Below are 21,952 nucleotides of genomic sequence, written 5' to 3' on the forward strand. Positions count from 1 at the left end.
TAGTGTATCCTCCTGGAACTATCAGCCTAAATTTAACTTTTTGTTATCACTGGACAATTTCCAACAGGAAAGTTCTTCAATAGATCTAATCAAGATAAAAAAATTCATAAGTAATATTGTCATAAAATTAAGATATCTGAACTCATCTTGACCCAAGCTTCGTTTTCTTAAAAGTACTTCACTTAAAAAGTTATGTGATAATGCGAGCAGTTGTTGCAATAAGACATTATAATTATTAAGGAGTTTCTGAGCAGCTTATTTTATAGTAGGAATTCTCTAGATCATTCATAAAGCTTTTAAATATGCTAGAGATTTGTCGTTCATCTTTCAGCTGGCTTGTGTTGTCGCAAATAAACCATTTTGCGATTCCTCTTTACTGACGTTGATTAAATGTTGATGTTATCGGCCATATTTCACTAGACGGGTACAGGAAAAATCGAAAACAGTTTAAAACTCATAATTATTGGGAATCATTTAGGACTAAACAAATTACTTTACTAGCAATTTCTTCTGAGGATGAAGAGTATTATAGATAATATTCCCAAGATTTTAAAAAGATGTGCTGGAAGTTATCCTGGTTCAATGAGAACAAGCCTCCCAAGAAGGCCAGTGAAAAAGATTCGTTTGGGTAAGGCCAGACCCGCCATATATCATCAATTCGATGTAGCAGTAGAATTGAGTGATGGTAGTGTCATTATGAGAAGATCCCAACTTCCTAAAGCTGAAATGAGACTGATACAAGATCAAAGAAATAATCCATTGTGGAATCCAAGCAGAAAAGATATGGTTGCAACTGATGCTGATGCTGCTGGCAGTATAGATAAGTTCAGACAAAAATATGGTGATATGTTCTCCACGGAACCTCGAAGAAATGAGCAAGTTAAAGAAAGAACTGCAGGTTCTGTCACAAACGACACTGCTACAACAGAACCTCCTGTAGAGGATGAAGAGATAGTAGAAACCGAACAAGAATCAGGTTTTGATATGGGTGATTATATTTCTTTGTTAGATGATAGTTCTCAACAGATTAAGTCTGGTAAAATAGCTTCTAAAAAGAGAGACAAGAAAAAATGAAGGAACTCAACTACATAAAAAATCATCCCCTGTCGAAAAGCGTGCGAATAACTAGCATATGGTAAAACATGTACATAAGAAATATTTCATGACGGCCTTACTTGTCTGTCTGATATACCTGTCAATAATAATGATGCATTGGTTTATAATTTCATAATAAAATGACGTTCAACTTTCACTTTTGTATCTTTCATGTACGAGATGACATGAAGAATGCTCTATTATAAGTAATATATACCCACTAGGCCCTTACAATAAGGAATCATCCATTTGAAGATGGACAGGTTCCTCATGAGGGCAGTCCAAGGAATCATCAGCATCTCAAATCAACAGCATTGCGTAGTCTGCGAATTAAAATCACAACACTTGCCAGCCGATTACACGACCACCAACAGCAAGGCCTCGCTCGTTGGCATAAGCTAACAGTTGAGAGATGCTTCAATACAGTGATTTATTTCATGGTGATGTCCTTTATGATAAAAGAGGACTCGCCTAATTTTAAATGGAAAATTTTTCGTTTCTCGAGAAAAATCAATAGTCGACAAAACTATCGAAGTGACTGAAATTGTGAACACTACAAAATAGTGATATACATTCAAGTTGTGGCTTTCTAGTTTAGGCAGAAGATTCTATTCACAACTACTTAGAAAAACAGGCAAAGTGAGGAGAATGAGTGTGGAAGAAATTAAGAAAGCTAGATCAGCTGTTGAATTCAACAGAGAACAACTAGAAAGTGTTCTAAGAGGCAGATTTTTTTATGCTCCTGCATTTGACCTATATGGTGGTGTCTCTGGTTTATATGATTATGGTCCACCCGGCTGTGCTTTCCAAGCCAATGTCGTTGATGTTTGGAGAAAACATTTTATCTTGGAAGAAGATATGTTGGAAGTTGACTGTACTATGTTAACTCCATACGAAGTTTTGAAGACATCTGGTCATGTTGACAAGTTTTCCGACTGGATGTGTAGAGATTTAAAGACTGGTGAAATTTTCAGAGCCGATCATTTAGTTGAAGAAGTCTTAGAAGCTCGTCTAAAAGGTGATAAGGAAGCTAGAGGTTTAAGTACCAACAACGATGCCGAAGAAAGTGCTGATAAAAAAAAGAGAAAGAAGAAGGTCAAGCAAATCAAAGTTGTCAAATTAGAGGATGATGTCGTCAAGGAATACGAAACTGTCTTAGCTAAGATTGATGGTTATTCCGGTGAAGAATTAGGGGAATTGATGAAGAAATATGACATTGGTAACCCAGCTACTGGTGAGCCATTAGAACCACCAAAGGCTTTCAATTTAATGTTTGAAACCGCCATTGGTCCATCTGGTCAATTAAAAGGTTACTTAAGACCTGAAACTGCGCAAGGCCAATTCTTGAATTTCAACAAATTATTAGAATTTAATAACAGTAAGACTCCATTTGCATCTGCTTCCATTGGTAAATCTTTCAGAAATGAAATTTCTCCAAGAGCTGGTTTATTAAGAGTTCGTGAATTCTTAATGGCCGAAATTGAACATTTTGTTGACCCATTAGATAAATCTCATCCAAAATTCGAAGATGTCAAACACATTGAATTGTCATTCTTACCACGTGATGTCCAAGAAGCTGGTTCTACTGAACCAATTGTCAAGACCATCGGTGATGCTGTTGCTAGCAAAATGGTCGACAATGAAACCTTAGGTTATTTCATTGCCAGAATCTACCAATTCTTAGTCAAAATTGGTGTTGATGCATCAAAAATGAGATTCCGTCAACATATGTCTAACGAAATGGCCCATTATGCTGCTGATTGTTGGGATGCTGAATTGAAGACTTCTTACGGTTGGATTGAATGTGTTGGTTGTGCTGATAGATCCGCCTTTGACTTAACAGTCCACTCCAACAAGACTAAGGAAAAATTAGTTGTCAGACAAAAATTAGATACCCCAATTGAAGTAACCAAGTTTGAAATCGACTTGACTAAGAAACTGTTTGGTCCAAAATTCAGAAAGGATGCTCCAAAGGTTGAATCATACTTATTAAACTTATCTCAAGAAGAATTGAAGGCCAAGTCTGAAGAGCTAGAAAAGAACCAAAAGATTGTTTTCAAGATTGATGCTATTGAAGGTGATGTCGAATTAGATGACAAATTCGTCAAGATTGAAGAAAGAACCAAGGTCGAACACGTTAGAGAGTTCGTTCCAAATGTCATCGAACCATCCTTTGGTATTGGTCGTATCATCTATGCTGTCTTTGAACACTCCTTCTGGAATAGACCAGAGGACGTTGCAAGAGGTGTTTTATCTTTCCCACCATTAGTTGCTCCAAGCAAGGTCTTATTAGTTCCATTATCTAACCACAAGGATTTACAACCAATTACAAAGGAAGTCTCCAAGATCTTGAGAAAGGCTCAAATCCCATTCAAGGTCGATGATTCTGGTGTTTCTATCGGTAAGAGATACTCTCGTAACGATGAACTAGGTACACCTTTCGGTATTACTATTGATTTTGAATCTGTTAATGATAATTCTGTCACTTTGAGAGAAAGAGATTCTACAAAGCAAGTCAGAGGTTCTGTTGAAGATATCATCAACGCTATCCGTGAAATCACTTACAATGGTGTTAGCTGGGATGAAGGTACCAAGAACTTAGAACCATTTGTCTCTCAATAAGTGATTTAGAATGAAACGTCCTCTAATTTTTAAGACTGCCATTTAGACAGGAGTATTAGGTATAATTGTACTACTAATATGTATATATAGATATGTTATTGAATGTTAAAGAAAGTGGGCATTATTAACCAAATTCACCTCATTTCACAAGCTTCTCTTGCGAAATAATCTCTTTTTTATGTTATATGGTGATACATTTTCAAGATTTTCTATCAACTCGAGGATTGTCAAAGCCCGAGCTTTTCAATTTTATGACCAAAAACATAAGGATGACACTTTATCGTGAAGTTGCTAGTACCTAGAACCCATTAGATGTGTCAGGATGTCTACCATTAAGGAAGGTGCAAAACAAATAGTAAGGTTACTTGAGAAATTGCCTGATGAAAGGTTTAAACATTTGATTTCTTTTAAGGAAACTCAAATAGATAGGTTTAGGAGAATGGCAGGCCTGCAATTGAAAGAGCACAAAGAGGCAAACAAGAACGCCTCATTAGATGACATAAAGGATATAATTAAGAGAACAAAGGGACCCTTGGGGTTAAAAAAAGATGTCTTACAAAAATTGAGAGCGACCATACCACAAGATAATTATACTGAGCAAACGATAAAACAACAAATAGGTTCACTTGAGAACCTAATTGCTAACAAGCATATGAAATACTATGAAGTTGGTGATAAATTATATCAACCTGCAGGTAATCCAAAATATTACCAAAGACTTTTGGATGAAATCCAAGGGAAGAAGAATGAAACGTTCTTTACCGCTTTACGAACGGTATTCTTCGGGAAATAGGATAGTCCATTACTTGTATATATTCATGCATTGTTTATTTATGATTTATTCATACATAACTCATTTAGCAAATCCTATGATTAGTGTTTTATTAAGCCAATTGTACGAGTGGCCTAGCTTATCCTTAATAGCCGAAGAATCTTCGACTGTCTTGTACTCAACAAATGCCAAGTGACGAGGACTAACCAGTCTTACTTCCACCAAGCCTGCGTTTTGAAAAAGATTTATTACATCTTCTTGTTTTACATTAGCAGGTAAATTTTGTACAAGTAAGACTTTATTTGGAGGATTTTCACTGATATTCACAGGTTTTACCTTGGTTTCATCTTTCTTTTTAGTTTTCTTGAGAGGACCAGAACTCATTGCCTTACTTAGTTGTTGATCTTGAAGAGATTGTAATGTCTCAGTTACAATTTTGGCGATTTCTTCCTCTGATAATCCCTTCTTTCTCAATTTATAACTAGTTCTTCTCTTTATCCTCTTTAAATAATAAGCTCTGGCTACATCTTCGTCAGCAAGACGTAACTTTTTAGATTGTCTTTTTTTCAGTATTTTACCTAATAATCGTTTATCCTCTGCAGATATCCCTATTAAAGAATCGTGCTTAGCAAAAGTTATGCTTATAACATTCCCGTTTATCTTCGAGTTTTGAAATCGTGTCATAAATTGATTCGCTAGATCATTACTTGTAAAAGTGATAAAACATTGATTAGGTAGCTTTTTAGATTTTGAAATAGATATAATACCATTAGTCTCATCTAATAAGGCTATTTTGGAGTTTAATTTATTTTCTGGCAAAGTAACATTCTCACTGACATATTTATTGGATGGGTTTATGTTTTTCAGTATGAGTTTTATAAAATTTGACTTATTCTGAGGTCGAGATGGGACATTTGATACATGAAGACTATGAAAATAATGTTAGTTACATTGAAGAGGAGTTGTCATATTAGGCAGCATATATGCTTGTGAGTACATACGTTTTAATAGTAGTAGTCATGAATATCAGGCCTTGTAGTGGGGTATTAGATGTTCTATAGACTTTGTATGAAATTGTTTATTACATATATTTCATGTTTTTCATGGAAAAAAAAAATTAAACTTGATCGAATTTTAATTTAAGCTAGATACAAAGGTACATACAGAAAATAATAGTTAGTTATTATATAAAACTTCTTATTTCTTAGCAGCCTTTTGAGCAGCCTTGGTAACCTTACCGGCCTTGTCAGACTTGTCAACAGACTTGATGACACCGACAGCAACGGTTTGTCTCATATCTCTGACAGCGAATCTACCTAATGGTGGGTAGTCAGTGAAAGCTTCAACACACATTGGCTTAGATGGAACGAATTTGACTAAAGCAGCATCACCGGACTTTAAGAACTTTGGAGAGTCTTCTAATTTCTTACCAGATCTTCTGTCGTTCTTTTCTAATAATTCATCGAATCTACAAGCAATGTGAGCAGTGTGACAATCTAAGACTGGAGAGTAACCAGCAGAGATTTGACCTGGATGGTTTAAGACAATGACGGTAGCATTGAAAGAAGCAGCACCCTTTGGTGGATCGTTCTTGGAGTCACCACAGACGTTACCTCTTCTGATTTCCTTAACGGAAACGTTCTTGACGTTGAAACCAACGTTGTCACCTGGCATACCGGCTTCTAATTGTTCGTGGTGCATTTCGACGGACTTAACTTCGGTAGTAACACCAGCTGGGGCAAAAGTGACGACCATACCTGGCTTGATAACACCGGTTTCGACTCTACCGACTGGCACAGTACCGATACCACCAATCTTGTAAACATCTTGTAATGGTAATCTTAATGGCTTGTCAGTTGGTCTGGAAGGTGGTTCGATAGCGTCAATGGCTTCTAATAAAGTCTTACCCTTGACGACACCGGCCTTGGTTTCCTTTTCCCAACCCTTGTACCAGGAAGCGTTAGTGGTAACTTCAATCATGTTGTCACCATTCCAACCAGAGATTGGAACGAATGGAACAGTCTTTGGGTTGTAACCAACCTTCTTGATGAAGTTAGCGGTTTCCTTGCAAATTTCTTGGAATCTGGATTCGTCCCACTTGACGGAATCCATCTTGTTGACAGCAACGATTAATTGCTTAACACCTAAGGTGTAAGCTAATAAAGCGTGTTCTCTGGTTTGACCATCCTTGGAGATACCAGCTTCGAATTCACCGACACCACCAGCAATGATTAAAATAGCACAATCAGCTTGGGAAGTACCAGTAATCATATTCTTGATGAAATCTCTGTGACCTGGAGCATCAATAACGGTAACTTGGTACTTTGGAGTTTCGAACTTCCATAAAGCAATATCGATAGTGATACCTCTTTCTCTTTCAGCCTTTAATTTATCTAAAACCCAAGCGTACTTGAAAGAACCCTTACCTAATTCAGCGGCTTCCTTTTCGAACTTTTCGATGGTTCTCTTGTCAATACCACCACACTTGTAAATTAAGTGACCGGTAGTAGTAGACTTACCGGAATCGACGTGACCGATGACGACAACGTTAACGTGAGACTTTTCCTTACCCATTTTAGCTTGATTTGTTGTTAATTGGATTGTAAAGAAACCAAAGAAAACTCTTCAAAAATTGGAAGATGAAATTTTTTTCAAAATGAAACTTGAAGAAAACATCAAATTATAAATATCAGCATTTGCAAATGAAAATTGCAGTGAAAAATTTTGCTTAGCGGTGGTCGTACAATTGGATAAGCTATTGTTAATTTTTTCCAAAAGTGATAATTTTTACTGTTTACTACGGGCGTTTCTGAGCGATATTCTCCTTTTTTCTTTTTTTTTCTTCCTTTCTCACTTAAAAATTTGAATCTTTTCTTTTATTTTCCGAGAGAAAAAAAGTTATTTTTTGCAAGTGGCTCTTTTTGTATGTGGTGAGTGGGTTAAAGTATGGGTGGTAGTCGAGCGGTCAATAGAAAACAGTCAAACGAACATTCCAGAAAGTGGCCCACTCGAATGGGGGGGCATCGGGCAACAAATATCCCGTTTCTACGTCATGTGACCAAAATAAATTCTTCCAAGATCTCTCTTGGGTACATAGCATTTCATGTTCCGTCATGTACCATATGAAATAAACCGTTCAAACCATTCAGTCAAACTTAAATATGTCATTCTCTTATATTTCCGGCAAACCTATAAATTCTTCCAGGTCTGCGCATTTATTGCTGACACAATCTGCTGTTAGTAGATGGCGCGTCAGCAAAAAGAACTCTTGAGATGTATGCATATAAATAAGGAGATACCATGGCAACAATAAGCTCACTTCAAGCAATCATACCATTGTTAAAATTTAACATTAACAAAATAAGATAGGGTTATTAAGAAAATGGCTAATAATTGTAAATGTTCAAATTGTCAAAAGGGATGTTCATGTGGCCCCCAATGCGGCTCGTCTTGTACATCTAACAAAAGTACTAGTTGTAAGTGTTCACAAAAGGTTTGTCAAGGTTGCGAACCGAACCAATGCATATGTGGTAACGATACATGTGCTGATGCATGCTCTAAAGATAACAAATGCCAATGTCCGTCTCACTAATTTCTAGTCTCTTTTATATATTCGCTGTAAAAATAGTTTCATTTAATATGATTCACATTTCCCCAAGATTATTAAACCACTGATGAAGTGGTATGTTCAATTTATATAACTCTAGTTATAGTTCTCTGCCGTTAGCAGGTGCCTATTGGTTTTTTTACCCAAAAAAGATTATACGTATCATGCAAGAGTATTGAGATTAGTACAGGTATTACCAGTGGAGGAATAAGAAACCAGCATATAATTAGTTTAAGAATCCCATTGCATTTATTCCTAAAATTAAACAAATGGGCTGCTTACCGAATGGGGCACAACTTTATAGTACCTGCGTATTTTCAAGTCTTGAAATCTTCAACGACATTGCCCAGTAGATATCTGAAAATTAACTGACCGCTGATTGAATTAGGTTAGTTTTATTAGAAATCAACGAATTTAACCATACAGAGGTGGAAGAAGCTACCGGTTTCCTTATAATATGGACGGTACAAATACTCTAGAGCTTTTTATGCTAGGCACTTCATGCAGCTATATCCTCTGGTGAAGTTCCACTATGGTAGTAATATACTTTGAGCTAACATTGTACCCGGTATGGCAGTGCCATTCCGATTTAATTTCAACATTAAAGCAATAGTGAAGCTCTGAACGGCCCTCCAAAATAATAACTGCCTGAGAAGTACTCTGACAATATGATGCTCAATAGGTTTGTGTCCTTAAAATATCCTCCTATGAAGGATGCTTCTTATTCCTTCAAAAATACAAATCCTATCCGATATAGTGTAACGGCTATCACATCACGCTTTCACCGTGGAGACCGGGGTTCGACTCCCCGTATCGGAGTAGCTTTTATTTTTTCTTATAGAACAAATATACCTCGAGAAATATTACTGCATTTTAACGTAAACACCGCCATGGTAGTCGAGTTGGTTCACTATTCTGATGCACATATACTAACTTATGGACAAATTGATTCATGGTTCTCTTTTATTCCTTGTCACTTCCCTTGTTTCACGCATTTTTTTAGTCAAAAAATGTATGTTGTAGCTTGCGTCAAAAGCAAAAGGAAAAATTGAACTTTAATAAATGTCATAGCATTCAACCACAGAAAATTTCAGTGTTTTCCCCATTTCGGGAATATTAACATCAAACGATCAAACTTGCTTGCTAATCTTAATAATCACTGACTGAAATTCAGCTCGAAACCTGCTGTTGGAGGATATCCGAAAGTGTCCTAATCGCACCACCTTCTATGTCGTTTCTCCTTAACACCCAGAAACAAGGCCGCGACCTCTACCTACATCAACTCATGTTGAATATAGCTTGTCTATTTGTCCAAAAGTTCGGTGCCCTAGCTTTTCTCTTAAGGGTTAATTAGAAATATGCTACTTGGGTCGAATCAAAGGCCAGTGCTCCAATTGTCAAATAAAGAGGATTCAGCCGTCATATTCTCATAGAATGCCTCACGCGTTGAAAGGGCTTACATTACTTTCATAACAATTTTCTACTTTGAGGTAAAGTACCCTATAATAGCAATTGGGTATGACAATTTCTTGGTTTAAGGGAGAGGGGTGTAAGCCATCTTTTGTGCAAATAAACATATATAAAAGAAAAAGACATTCTAACGAAGTGTCTATGTAGTGATAAGCAGTATCAACAGTAGGAAGGATTCGTTCAATTTTCAATATAATCTGATACAAACACTGAAAATGTCTTCTCAATTCTCTGACATCGACTGGCTAGCTATCAATACTCTTAGAGTGTTATCAGTTGACCAAGTGAATAAAGGTAATTCTGGTCATCCAGGTGCTCCTCTGGGTCTTGCGCCTGCCGCTCACGTTTTATGGAAGCAGATGCATTTGAATCCAGAAAATCCAACTTGGATAAATAGAGACAGGTTTGTGCTTTCCAATGGTCATGCCTGCGCTCTTTTATACTCTCTATTACACATAGTTGGGTACCAATATTCAATTGAAGACTTGAAGCAATTCAGACAGTTAGACTCAAAGACGCCAGGCCATCCTGAATTTGAGCTTCCTGGTGTTGAAGTCACAACTGGTCCACTAGGTCAAGGTATTTCGAATGCTGTTGGCATGGCAATTGCTCAAGCAAATTTTGCTGCTACATACAATAAACCAGATGAAGGCTTTATTTTATCAGATTCATACACTTACGCTATTTTGGGAGATGGTTGCCTACAAGAAGGTGTTTCCTCTGAAACATGCTCGTTAGCAGGTCACTTGAAACTGGGTAATTTGATTGTACTTTATGATGATAACAAAATTACTATTGACGGTAAGACTGAAGTATCCTTTGATGAAGATGTTTTAAAAAGATACGAAGCCTACGGATGGGAAACCATGTCCATTGAAAATGGCAATGAAGACTTGGACGGAATTGCAAATGCAATTCAAAAGGCCAAAGAAAATAAAGAAAAGCCAACTCTCATTAAAATTTCAACAACTATTGGTTTTGGATCTCTCCAAGCTGGTTCACATTCTGTTCATGGTTCGCCTTTGAAGCCAGATGACGTAAAACAGTTGAAGAAGAAACTTGGTTTTGATCCAGAGAAGTCATTTGTGGTTCCACAAGAAGTTTATGATTTCTATCAAAAGGAGATTGTAGAGCCTAGTAGGGAAGCAAATATGGAATGGATTAAAAAATTCAAAGAATACCAAACAAAATTCCCGGCCTTAGGGTCAGAACTTGACAGAAGATTAAATGGTGAATTGCCAGCAGATTGGAGCAGTAGCTTGCCGGTCTACAATCCCACTGATTCAGCTGTGGCAACAAGAAAATTATCTGAAATTGTACTTGAAAACATTTATGCCGCCTTACCAGAACTAATTGGCGGTTCTGCCGATTTAACCCCATCAAATCTAACAAGATGGAAGGAAGCTATAGATTTCCAGCCTCCATCATCTGGTTTAGGTGAATATTCAGGAAGATATATTAGATACGGTGTTCGAGAACATGGTATGAGCGCTATTATGAATGGTATTTCTGCATTTGGCGCAAATTACAGACCTTTTGGTGGAACATTTTTAAATTTTGTGTCTTATGCTTCTGGGGCTGTCAGATTAGCAGCTTTGTCAGGCCATCCTGTTATCTGGGTTGCTACACATGATTCTATTGGCCTGGGTGAAGATGGTCCGACACATCAACCTATTGAAACTTTGACACACTTTAGAGCCCTTCCAAATATGCACGTATGGAGGCCTGCTGATGGTAATGAAACATCAGCTGCTTACAAAGCTGCTATTGAATCTACACACAGTCCAAGCATCATAGCTCTATCAAGACAAAATTTGCCCCAATTAGAGGGTTCTTCAATTGACAAAGCACTGAAGGGCGGATATGTTATACACGATGTTGAAAATCCGGACATTATTTTGGTGTCAACAGGATCAGAAGTCCATCTTTGTATAGAGGCCTCAAAGATGCTGGCCAAGAAAGACATGCCTGTTAAGGCCCGTGTCATTTCTTTGCCTGACTTTATGACATTTAATTCACAGCCTCTAGATTACAAGATGACGATATTACCTGACAATGTCCCAATCATGTCAGTAGAAGTGGCAGCCACCTCTGGTTGGGGTAAATACGCTCATGAACATTTTGGAATAGATAGATTTGGTGTCTGCGGTAAAGGACCTGATGTTTACAAATATTTCAACTTTGTTCCAGAGGGCGTAGCTGAAAGAGCTGAAAAAGTAGCAGAATTCTATCAGGATAGAGTCGTATATTCTCCTTTGAATAGAGCATTGCCATTCAATACCACTACAGAGTTTTAGTTAATTACATGTCTCCGTGAGATTGGATTTATATATATTTTATGCAGCTAAGCATGTTCTTGCTTTGTCATTTTGATGAAAGGCTATACATTATATAGGCAATGAAGTACAGTTATTTCTGCTCATAACTGTAATGATCTGTAAGGACCGTCCTACGTTTTTTTTGATAAATGTTACTTCTCGAACGCTTTTGAGCACTAACTTAGATCTTCAAATCACTACGTATGTGCTTTCAATAGTTCGGAATTTATCTCCAGTGATCCATGATGTTCTTGGCCATTACTAGACTATTTTCATCTTTCAAGATAAAACCCTGACATTATGTGCAAACTGGAAGTCATTTGAGGGTTTACATAGGTACTACAATTTACCTAAGTATATGCATTTTTATTTTGTCGTGTCTCACAGCATCACAAAATTTTTCACTTCTTAATAATTTTTGTAAAGAACGAAATCCTATGAGTGGGCATGTGCGGTTTTGAACGATCGTGTTCCTGGACCTTTGCTACAATTATAATATCACTTCACCTTGGATACAAACGTCTACACTAGCCACTGGAGATCATTGACATCGTGTCTGCTACAAAGAATTTTACCATTAAGGCCATGTGACTAAAACATGATTTCAATTTCCCTCTGGAATTACATTTTACAAGAGGCAGTAAACAGAAACAGCCCAGCAACGGCGACTTTCCGGCCAAGCCAATTGCTTCTATTCTGTCTGTGTAAAATGCATGTTGTCATCCTGGATGGCTGCATTTTTCCGTGAAGTTCAAAAGATTCCGCAGGCTTTTCAATAGACGGAATTTTTCAGGATGATTACAATAAAATTCGAGAGATGAGTCAAAAATGTAGTGAGGCGGCAACAGACTGCTACAAGCAATCTGATATATATATAATGAAACAATTGCTCTAGTGAATACTTGCCATAGATTCTTGCTCTATAAGAAAAACATAACTCGAGAAATATATAAAGAGAACCCCTTTCAAACGTATAGAAAATGACAATTGAAAATATATGGATGCAACTTCTCGATAACCCAACACTCAGTGTTCTTCCTCATGACTACTTACGTCCTCAGCAAGAACCTTTCATTAAACAAGAAGAATTAATTGTTCAATTACCTCAATTGGACTTACCTTTCGAAGGCTTTGAAGACAAGTACACAGTTTTCTTGGCTCTATGGTCTACTTTGATTTTCAGATTAAGCGGTGACGCTGACATTGTTTTATACATTACAGGCAATAAGGTGCTGAGATTTCAAATTCAAGCGGAATGTACCTTCCAACATCTAATTGAAATCATAAGAAGTAAATTAGACGAACTTTCGAACATTGTCGACGAAATCAACTTCGATTGCTTTGCTGAAAAAATACAACAAGAACAAGATTTAGAGAAAACACCTCAGTTATTTCGTTTAGCCGGTTTATTAGATGCATCTTCCGATTTCAAGCTAAATGCCTTCAAATATCATCCTTTAGATCTAGCCATCAATCTACGGTCCATAAACAATACACACACATTGGAACTAATTTTTAACGCATACATTTACTCAACAGAAAGAATCCAAACTTTAAGTGACCAATTCATACAATTTATATCAGTAGTTCAGCAAAACCCTCAATGTGTTATAACCCAGGCGAGCTTAGTAACTCCGGAATCACTAAACAGGTTACCTAATCCAACTAGAGATCTGGATTGGTGTGGATTCGTCGGCTGCATTCAAGACATATTTCAGGATAATGCCGAATCTTTCCCAGATAGGACATGTGTAGTGGAAACTGGTTCTTCCAAAATGCCTCGCAGAACGTTCACTTACCAAGATATCAATAGAGCTTCTAATATTGTGGCCCATTATCTAATCGACACAGGAATCAAAGTGGGTGATGTGGTTATGATTTATTCATCAAGAGGGGTCGATCTGATGATTTGCGTATTGGGTGTTTTAAAAGCTGGTGCCACCTTTTCTGTCATTGATCCTGCATATCCCCCAGCAAGACAAACTGTCTACTTAGATGTTGCTAGGCCAAAGGGACTAATTGTCATTAGATCAGCAGGCGTCCTAGATTCACTAGTGGAGAATTTCATTAAAGATGAATTGGAAGTCATTACTAGAATCCCTTCAGTTGCAATTCAGGCGGATGGTACCTTACAAGGCTCACTCGATCAAACAAATGATATTTTATCTAAATATGAGACTATGAAAGACCAAAGAACGGGTGTCATAGTTGGTCCAGATTCCAATCCTACATTATCTTTCACCTCAGGTTCAGAGGGAAAACCAAAGGGTGTATTAGGCAGACATTATTCTTTAGCTTATTACTTCAGTTGGATGGCTTCCCAGTTTAACTTATCTTCCAAAGATAGATTTACTATGTTGAGTGGTATAGCACATGATCCCATCCAAAGAGATATGTTTACTCCATTATTCTTGGGTGCTCAATTATATGTCCCAACTGAAGAAGACATATGTACCCCTGGTCAGTTAGCAAAGTGGATGAGTGATAACAACTGTACTATTACACATTTAACTCCAGCAATGGGTCAATTATTGACAGCACAAGCCGTTACACCATTCCCAAAATTACATCATGCCTTCTTTGTTGGAGATGTATTAACCAAACGTGATTGCTTGAGATTACAGACACTTGCTGAAAACTGTTGTATCGTTAATATGTACGGTACTACTGAAACTCAAAGGGCGGTATCTTATTTTGAAGTTCATTCTAGGACACAGGACCCTGACTTCTTAAAAAACTTGAAAAACGTGATGCCTGCAGGAAGAGGTATGAAAAATGTTCAACTGTTGGTTATTAACAGAAATGATAGATCTCAAATTTGTGGTGTTGGTGAAGTAGGTGAAATATACGTCAGAGCTGCTGGCCTGGCTGAGGGCTATAGAGGATTACCTGATCTTAACAAAGAAAAGTTCGTCAAAAATTGGTTTGTTGATGACGGACATTGGAATCATTTAGACAAAGATAGGGGTGAGCCCTGGAGAAAGTTTTGGTTAGGACCTAGAGACAGGTTATACAGAACTGGTGATTTGGGACGTTATTTACCAAATGGTGACTGTGAATGTTGCGGTAGAGCAGATGATCAAATTAAAATAAGAGGTTTTAGAATTGAATTAGGAGAAATAGATACACATATTTCTCAACATTCGTTAGTTCGTGAAAATATTACGCTAGTACGTAAAAACGCCAATAATGAGCCAACATTAATAACCTTCATTGTTCCAAGATTTGACATGCCTAATGAATTGGCAGAATTTCAGACACCTGTTCCAGAAAGTGTCAAAGATCAGACTGTGAGGGGCTTAATCGCTTTTGACTTGCTTGGAAAGGATATCAAATTATTTTTGAGAAAAAGACTACCAAGTTATGCTATTCCATCTTTGATTCTTGCTTGGGATAAGCTGCCACTAAATCCAAACGGGAAGGTGGATAAGCCAAAACTTCAATTCCCAACAGAAAAACAATTAAAAACTGTTGTTGAATATTCTCCTTCTACCAGCGATGATGGTGAACTAAGTCCAATTGAACGCAAGATTCGCGACATTTGGTCGGATATTTTACCAATAACAGCCTCCTCAATGTCCATAAACGATTCTTTCTTTGACTTAGGGGGTCACTCAATTTTGGCTACCAAAATGTTCTTCACATTGAAAACCACATTTAACATTGATTTGCCATTAAACTCAGTGTTCAAATTTCCAACAATCAAAACCTTAGCAGCAGAAATTGTAAGATTAGGAAAATCGAGCGTACAAAATAATCCACAAGCCTCTACTGGTAGTACCAAAACTGCTGAATATGAATCTGATGCAAGACAGTTAGTTAATACCCTACCGGAAAGTTATGCCAGTCGTAGTACATTGAAAAATGATGGCACAATAAATGTCTTTGTTACTGGTGCAACAGGATTTTTGGGCTCCTATATTATAAGTAATATACTAAACAGAAGCAGTGACCATCAAACGTTCAAGGTGTTTGCCCATGTACGTGCAGATACTAAAGAAAAAGGCCTGAAGAGACTAGAGAAAGCAGGTGTAACATATGGCACTTGGTCCGCTGCCTTTTCTGAAAATATTGAGGTTATATTGGGTGATTTATCCAAACGTCAATTTGGATTACCAAATGAAATGTGGACCAAACTGGGGAATGAAATTGATGTCATTATACACAATGGTGCTTTAGTCCACTGGGTTTACCCTTATAGTAAGTTAAGAGACGCAAATGTTGTCTCCACAGTAAATGTCATGAATTTAGCTTCCTTTGGTAAACCAAAGTTCTTTGACTTCGTTTCCTCAACATCTACACTGGATAGCAAATATTATTTTAAACTATCAGACCAGCTGGTTTCTGAAGGCAAAAGCGGTATAACTGAAGCTGATGATTTAATGGGTTCTGCTCACACACTCAGTGGAGGTTACGGGCAGTCTAAATGGGCTGCTGAGTATATCATAAGGAAAGCTGGTGAGAGAGGTTTAAGAGGTTGTATCGTAAGACCTGGCTATATTACGGGGTGTTCCACCAATGGGTCTTCAAATACAGATGACTTTTTATTACGATGTTTGAAGAGCGCTGTTCAACTTGGCAAAATTCCAGATATCAGAAATACAGTTAATATGGTACCAGTTGATCACGTTGCTGAAATTGTTGTGGCAACTGCTTTCCACCCACCATCTAATGACGAGTTGGCGGTTGCACATGTGACGGGACATCCTCGTATTCTTTTCAAGGATTATCTCTACTCATTGCATAGTTACGGCTATAATGTTGAAGTAGTAGATTACGAAATATGGAAAGCATCTTTGGAACACGCCATAGTACAGAATAATGAAGACAATGCTCTTTATCCATTATTGCATATGGTATTAGATGATTTACCTAATAGTACAAGAGCTCCCGAGCTAGATGATACGAACACGGTTAAGTCCCTGAAGATGGATGCTCCTTGGATTGGGCAAGATGTTTCAGCTGGAAAGGGGGCTACTGAAGAACAAGTTGGTATTTATATTTCATTTTTAAATAAAGTGAACTTTCTACCATCTTCTACAGGAAAGGGAAGACTTCCTTTACCTGAAGTTGAATTGACTGACGCACAAATTAGATCAGTGTCCTCTGGAGCAAGTGCTCGTACAAGTTCCGCTTCCACACAAAATTAACTCACGAGAAAAGTGGACTTATGGGAATATTTTATAGAAAACCGAATACCTGTAGATAATATATACCATTAATTAAGAAAATTATAATACTTTCTACTTCTACACTTATTTTAATTATTAAATAAGAACTGTAGATCAGCAGGAGTTAACCGATTTATGGCAGCTTGATCTTGATTTATAGTAGCATGAATCATATTAGCTTTCTTTTCTTGCAATTCAATGATTCTTGATTCAATACTATCCTCTATACAAAATCTAGTGATTTTCACTGGCCTAAACTGACCTATTCTATGAACTCTATCCCCACTCTGCCATTCAACACTTGGATTCCACCAGGGATCTAATATAAAAACTTGTGAGGCCTCACACAAATTTAATGCGACACCACCAGCCTTTAAACTAACTAAGAATACTTCACAGTCAATGTTATTCATGAAATACTTAATTGTTTCACTTCTCTGCGTAGGTGACATACTACCTTGAAGCTTTACCGTTTTGAATCCGGCTCTTTTTAACCTCCATTCAACTAAATCCAGCATACTTGTAAATTGAGAAAATACAATTGATTTAATTGTCCTGACATTGCTCCGGAGCTTATATAACTCTTCCACAAGGGCTTCAATTTTAGTAGATGATCTCCATGTGCCTTTCAAATTTAGTCTGCTAACAATACTTTGTTTATTAAACGCATCAACGTCGACCTCTAAAGAAGGTTGTGAAAGATCAATACTTAAACCGATGTGACAAACTGGGCATGTCAAGTTATTATTGGTTTCTAAATACGATTCCACATATTCTTGAACACAAAGTCTGCAAAACTTATGATGACATCTCGATTCAATTGGCTCTTCAGCTTCATCATCACATAACTGGCAAACAATAACGCCAGTAGTATCCGTCAAATCCTTTGTCAATCTCTTTAAAACTAAATCAGGATGATCGGCTAACTGTCTCATTCTTGTGATCAATGAAAAAATATTAGCATAATTATTGAGAACAACACCTTCTTCGACATACGAGTTATATTTCCTCTGCACGTCAGAATACAAACTTCGGTAAAGATCTTTTTCCTCCTCATTGAAATAATCACGTCTAACAGTCACAATTCTTGGTGGTAGACCTAAGTCGTCGGCTCTTTCTACTTTAGTTCTTCTTAACATAATATTTTTTAATAAAATTTGAATATTATTAAATGATTCTAGGCCTGGACCTTCGACACCATACTTTTGGATATTTTTTAACATAAAATGATTAAAAAAATTTGTGTGTTGCATTATAACGTGGCTACAACTATCACAATGCATATTGTCGGAAAATTTCCACTCTTTGGAGGCACAATCACATTTAGTGCAGAAATATTTAGAAAATGGATCGATACCTAAAAACCTAATCAAGGAATACATTTCACCAATTCTATTTTGCAAAGGAGTACCACTTAAACACCACCTTTTTTTAGTTCTCAAAAGATTTACGGCTCTGGCAGTATTACTCTGTCTATCTTTAATGTTATGGGCCTCATCTAGAATCACCCTATAAAACTCCATGTTATGTAAAGCTGAAGGCTCTTTAACCAGGCCATGTTTTCTTCTGAACCCATAATTTTGCTTTCTGAAAACAGATTCTAAAACAGCATATGTGGTGAGAATGACATCATAACCAGCCATGTCAGCAATGTTCACAGTTTTTGAGGAACCATGATACACATATACTTTTAGTTTACCATTCGTATGTTGTTCTATTTCGTCTTTCCATTGTATCAGGGCGACAGTTGGTGCTACAACCAAAGAAGGCGTCTTGGCTACATCACTCATCAAGAGGGCAATAGTCTGAATTGTCTTACCCATACCCATCTCGTCTGCCAAAACCCCTCCAGCATACATACCATCTTCCTGAGATATTAACCAGTGCAGTCCCTCTAGTTGGAAAGGAAGAAGCTTTATATTCATACCATCTGGCTGAGTAGCTCTAGTTGGAACATACGCTGGAGCATTTTGCAAATCGGGAAATACATTCTGTAGTTCTGGATGATTTTCAAAAAGTCTTATCGTGTTTCTTTCATATGGGGTTAACTTCGGTCCTTTATCCTTCTTCTTCTTGGCTGGTGCACGTTTACGTTCAGGCCTTGTAGTCCTACGCCTTTTTGATAAAGGCTCATCATCGTCATCATCATCTTCTTCTAATCTTTCAGTCTTTATAGTAAAGTCCTCACTTAGGGTTTCTTCATCAGCAGAATCCGGTATGATTTCAATTCTATCCTCGTATTCGTCCTTGAAAAGTAAGACAGCATTATCTCTATACTCATCATCACTAGTACTTTCAATTTTCAATGTCTTCTCATCATCCTCATCTGTCTCATGGTCACTTATTTCTTTATAGCTAACTTTTTGTGCGGACGCTCTAGTACGTCTACGCCGTATAAACCCACCTTCTTCTTGCACCATATCGAGCCTTGTTTAGCTATGTTTTAAGACTCTTACTAATACATTGTCTATTTTATTTTATATCTACTAGATTGAAATATTTTTTGATTCGATCCGATGCTGTTCAGAAAAAGAAATTCACTTGAAAGACGGTAGAGGGACGGACGGTTGTCAATAACAACCAGGCTGAAATTAATGTCTATATACAAATTTATAGTAAAATACAATGAATTATAATAAATATACGAGTGATAAGCATTCTGTGCTTGAATGCTTCTTAAGTCTGACTCGAATTGGAGATTTATCTACAACGAGTAACCCAGTATGTGAAGTTAGTCGGTTTCCACAATTTCATCCAGAAAAGCTCTGATCTGGTGCAGTACTAGCTCCCTGATATCAGCAGAAACCAAATCTAAAACGGAATATCATAAAAGATGTTAGTAAGTGAGAAAAGAAATGATCAAAAAGAAAATAAGGTTTTAACTTAATAGAAGACATACCTAGTGCCTTTGTTTCCACCTTATCTAGAACCTCAGGATATGTGGCAGTTTGATGAGAGTCGAGCTCTTCCCTCGTTAAACTCTTCACCTTATCTAGCCATCCGGATTCTAATAATTTTTCATTCAATGTGTTGGATATTCTACATCATCAAATGTTAGTATGGGCTATTCAATCGCTTCGAAGAAATGAATCAAAAAATATCTTACTTTTCGTAGTTTCCTGACTGAACCAAATATCTTTGAATTTGTGCCTTGAGATCTGAGTGCATAGACATAGTCATCGGGTTAGATCACCGGGTTTTACTTCCTCACCTTCTCCATCATGTATATCATATCCATCATAAATCGATCCAAGTATTTTTTTTCACAACAAAATTTACCGAAATTATTGTTAAATGAGAATACATTTCTAGGGTTGGGTTGTCAAGAGGCTCGGATATCAACATTTTCATATAGGGTTGAGACTTCCCAAGTCAGGATATTGTGGAAAGTTGAGCCATTTGTAATAACTGTATAAATTTCAAGATAGGGTATGGTCAGAATTTTATATTTGAAATGTATCCTCATGGTGTGTTTATACAGGGTTGGTTTGCTACTTTCTCTTGAAGACGACTGACGAACTTCGCAAAATTCTTAGTATTATCACCTAACGATAGCATCGAGCATCTGTTATAGTTCGCCTTTAGAGCTTAATCATTGTTGGCTTATGTCAATTAGGTCGATACCAAAGATAATCTCATTAGTCAAACCTTCAATCAAACGTTCGTTACAAGTTATGTGTGCAGTTAAAGGTAAACCTGAACAAGCAAAGATTACAAAGAAGGAGTCAGTAAAAAACGCTGACTTGTGTAAGTGGATTGGTTTAGAGAAAATAACATACTCCGATCCTAATGGGAATGAAAGACAATGGGATAGTGCTGTTCGTTTAACAAGAAGCTCTGGTGATATTGATGGTATTGCCGTACTGACCATTTTGAAATATAAGGATGGCAGACCGAATGAAATTCTTCTTCAAAAACAATTTAGACCACCTGTAGAAGGAGTCTGTATTGAATTCCCTGCTGGTTTGATTGATGAAGGAGAAGATGTCGTAGCTGCTGCCCTAAGAGAGCTTAAAGAAGAAACAGGTTACATTGGAAAATTCTTAAATATGAGTCCCGTTGTCTTTAATGATCCTGGGTTTACCAACACCAACTTGTCTATTGTTAATGTCGAAGTTGATATGTCACTACCTGAAAATCAAAATCCCCAATCTGAATTGGAAGAAAATGAATTTATTGAATGCTTTAGAGTACCATTAAGTGAATTTCCTGAAGAGATGACTAAGCTTGATGAGCAAGGCTACAAGTTAGATGCTCGTGTGCAAAATGTTGCTCACGGAATTACGCTAGCCAGACAATACAACTTATGTTAATACTATTATTTAGCCAAAAAGGATATTTAACTAATTAACGTCGATATAATAATAAATGATGAAGTTTTATAACTAAGAAAAGTCTTTACTTGTTGAAAACATCACAAGGTACAAAGTCAACAAAAAAAAATAACGACACCAGCAGGATTTGAACCAGCGCGGGCAGAGCCCAACAGATTTCAAGTCTGTCGCCTTAACCACTCGGCCATAGTGCCATAAACGTACTCACGTAAACTGTATCCGTTCCCGGATCAGGGCTGGCGAATGGTCAATTATGAAAGGGTGTACTTCTTCCTTCGTTATTGTCCTTATTGATAATATTACTAGATACGATAGACTTGCAAGGTAAGAAGTCCTTGTGTTTATTCAACGAAGCATCATAGTAACTCTAGTTCTCTTCTATGTAATATACATAAAGTAACGAAGGTAAGGAAATAATTCAGAACGTACCGTTTTTATTTTCATCCTTCATCCGATAATTGGATTGGAATCGATTCCGTCAAGAACTCAATTACTAATGAAGAAAGTTGATGAAAATGTCTCATACATAATTCCTCGGAGCCACATCCAAGTGAACCTAATAG

General features: G+C 37.1%; 11 protein-coding genes and 2 non-coding genes across 13 annotated transcripts; 8 read left to right on the forward strand and 5 right to left on the reverse strand.

Annotated features, from left to right (window-relative positions):
- Window positions 1-516: 516 nt before the first annotated feature.
- On the forward strand, window positions 517-1,074 carry MRPL36 (mitochondrial 54S ribosomal protein bL31m; the record flags this gene model as incomplete). The annotated part of the gene is made up of 1 exon (XM_003956990.1): window positions 517-1,074. One exon carries the CDS (start codon window positions 517-519, stop codon window positions 1,072-1,074), a length of 558 nt encoding a protein of 185 aa, XP_003957039.1.
- Window positions 1,075-1,743: 669 nt separating this feature from the next.
- On the forward strand, window positions 1,744-3,717 carry GRS1 (glycine--tRNA ligase; the record flags this gene model as incomplete). Its single annotated transcript, XM_003956991.1, has 1 exon — window positions 1,744-3,717. The coding sequence occupies one exon, from the start codon at window positions 1,744-1,746 to the stop codon at window positions 3,715-3,717; it is 1,974 nt and encodes a 657-aa protein (XP_003957040.1).
- A 322-nt stretch (window positions 3,718-4,039) lies between these two features.
- CBP6 (Cbp6p) lies at window positions 4,040-4,510 on the forward strand (the record flags this gene model as incomplete). Its single annotated transcript, XM_003956992.1, has 1 exon — window positions 4,040-4,510. One exon carries the CDS (start codon window positions 4,040-4,042, stop codon window positions 4,508-4,510), a length of 471 nt encoding a protein of 156 aa, XP_003957041.1.
- A 60-nt stretch (window positions 4,511-4,570) lies between these two features.
- MUD1 (Mud1p) lies at window positions 4,571-5,510 on the reverse strand (the record flags this gene model as incomplete). Its single annotated transcript, XM_003956993.1, has 2 exons — window positions 4,571-5,417; window positions 5,491-5,510. The coding sequence occupies 2 exons, from the start codon at window positions 5,508-5,510 to the stop codon at window positions 4,571-4,573; spliced, it is 867 nt and encodes a 288-aa protein (XP_003957042.1).
- Window positions 5,511-5,686: 176 nt separating this feature from the next.
- TEF2 (translation elongation factor EF-1 alpha) lies at window positions 5,687-7,063 on the reverse strand (the record flags this gene model as incomplete). Its single annotated transcript, XM_003956994.1, has 1 exon — window positions 5,687-7,063. One exon carries the CDS (start codon window positions 7,061-7,063, stop codon window positions 5,687-5,689), a length of 1,377 nt encoding a protein of 458 aa, XP_003957043.1.
- Window positions 7,064-7,871: 808 nt separating this feature from the next.
- On the forward strand, window positions 7,872-8,081 carry KAFR0D02615 (uncharacterized protein; the record flags this gene model as incomplete). Its single annotated transcript, XM_003956995.1, has 1 exon — window positions 7,872-8,081. The coding sequence occupies one exon, from the start codon at window positions 7,872-7,874 to the stop codon at window positions 8,079-8,081; it is 210 nt and encodes a 69-aa protein (XP_003957044.1).
- A 762-nt stretch (window positions 8,082-8,843) lies between these two features.
- KAFR0Dtrna6E lies at window positions 8,844-8,915 on the forward strand. Its single transcript has one exon. It is a non-coding gene; the product is annotated as a tRNA-Glu (tRNA).
- Window positions 8,916-9,781: 866 nt separating this feature from the next.
- Window positions 9,782-11,863, forward strand: TKL2 (transketolase TKL2; the record flags this gene model as incomplete). Its single annotated transcript, XM_003956996.1, has 1 exon — window positions 9,782-11,863. The coding sequence occupies one exon, from the start codon at window positions 9,782-9,784 to the stop codon at window positions 11,861-11,863; it is 2,082 nt and encodes a 693-aa protein (XP_003957045.1).
- A 1,001-nt stretch (window positions 11,864-12,864) lies between these two features.
- LYS2 (L-aminoadipate-semialdehyde dehydrogenase) lies at window positions 12,865-17,034 on the forward strand (the record flags this gene model as incomplete). Its single annotated transcript, XM_003956997.1, has 1 exon — window positions 12,865-17,034. One exon carries the CDS (start codon window positions 12,865-12,867, stop codon window positions 17,032-17,034), a length of 4,170 nt encoding a protein of 1,389 aa, XP_003957046.1.
- Window positions 17,035-17,144: 110 nt separating this feature from the next.
- Window positions 17,145-19,475, reverse strand: RAD16 (DNA repair protein RAD16; the record flags this gene model as incomplete). Its single annotated transcript, XM_003956998.1, has 1 exon — window positions 17,145-19,475. The coding sequence occupies one exon, from the start codon at window positions 19,473-19,475 to the stop codon at window positions 17,145-17,147; it is 2,331 nt and encodes a 776-aa protein (XP_003957047.1).
- Window positions 19,476-19,786: 311 nt separating this feature from the next.
- SUS1 (Sus1p) lies at window positions 19,787-20,235 on the reverse strand (the record flags this gene model as incomplete). The annotated part of the gene is made up of 3 exons (XM_003956999.1): window positions 19,787-19,866; window positions 19,955-20,094; window positions 20,162-20,235. 3 exons carry the CDS (start codon window positions 20,233-20,235, stop codon window positions 19,787-19,789), a joined length of 294 nt encoding a protein of 97 aa, XP_003957048.1.
- Window positions 20,236-20,660: 425 nt separating this feature from the next.
- On the forward strand, window positions 20,661-21,368 carry YSA1 (ADP-ribose diphosphatase; the record flags this gene model as incomplete). The annotated part of the gene is made up of 1 exon (XM_003957000.1): window positions 20,661-21,368. The coding sequence occupies one exon, from the start codon at window positions 20,661-20,663 to the stop codon at window positions 21,366-21,368; it is 708 nt and encodes a 235-aa protein (XP_003957049.1).
- Window positions 21,369-21,501: 133 nt separating this feature from the next.
- Window positions 21,502-21,583, reverse strand: KAFR0Dtrna5S. The gene has a single exon. It is a non-coding gene; the product is annotated as a tRNA-Ser (tRNA).
- Window positions 21,584-21,952: the final 369 nt, after the last annotated feature.

Source organism: Kazachstania africana, chromosome 4, assembly GCF_000304475.1.
Source record: "Kazachstania africana CBS 2517 chromosome 4, complete genome".
Classification (NCBI taxonomy): Eukaryota; Fungi; Ascomycota; class Saccharomycetes; order Saccharomycetales; family Saccharomycetaceae; genus Kazachstania; species Kazachstania africana.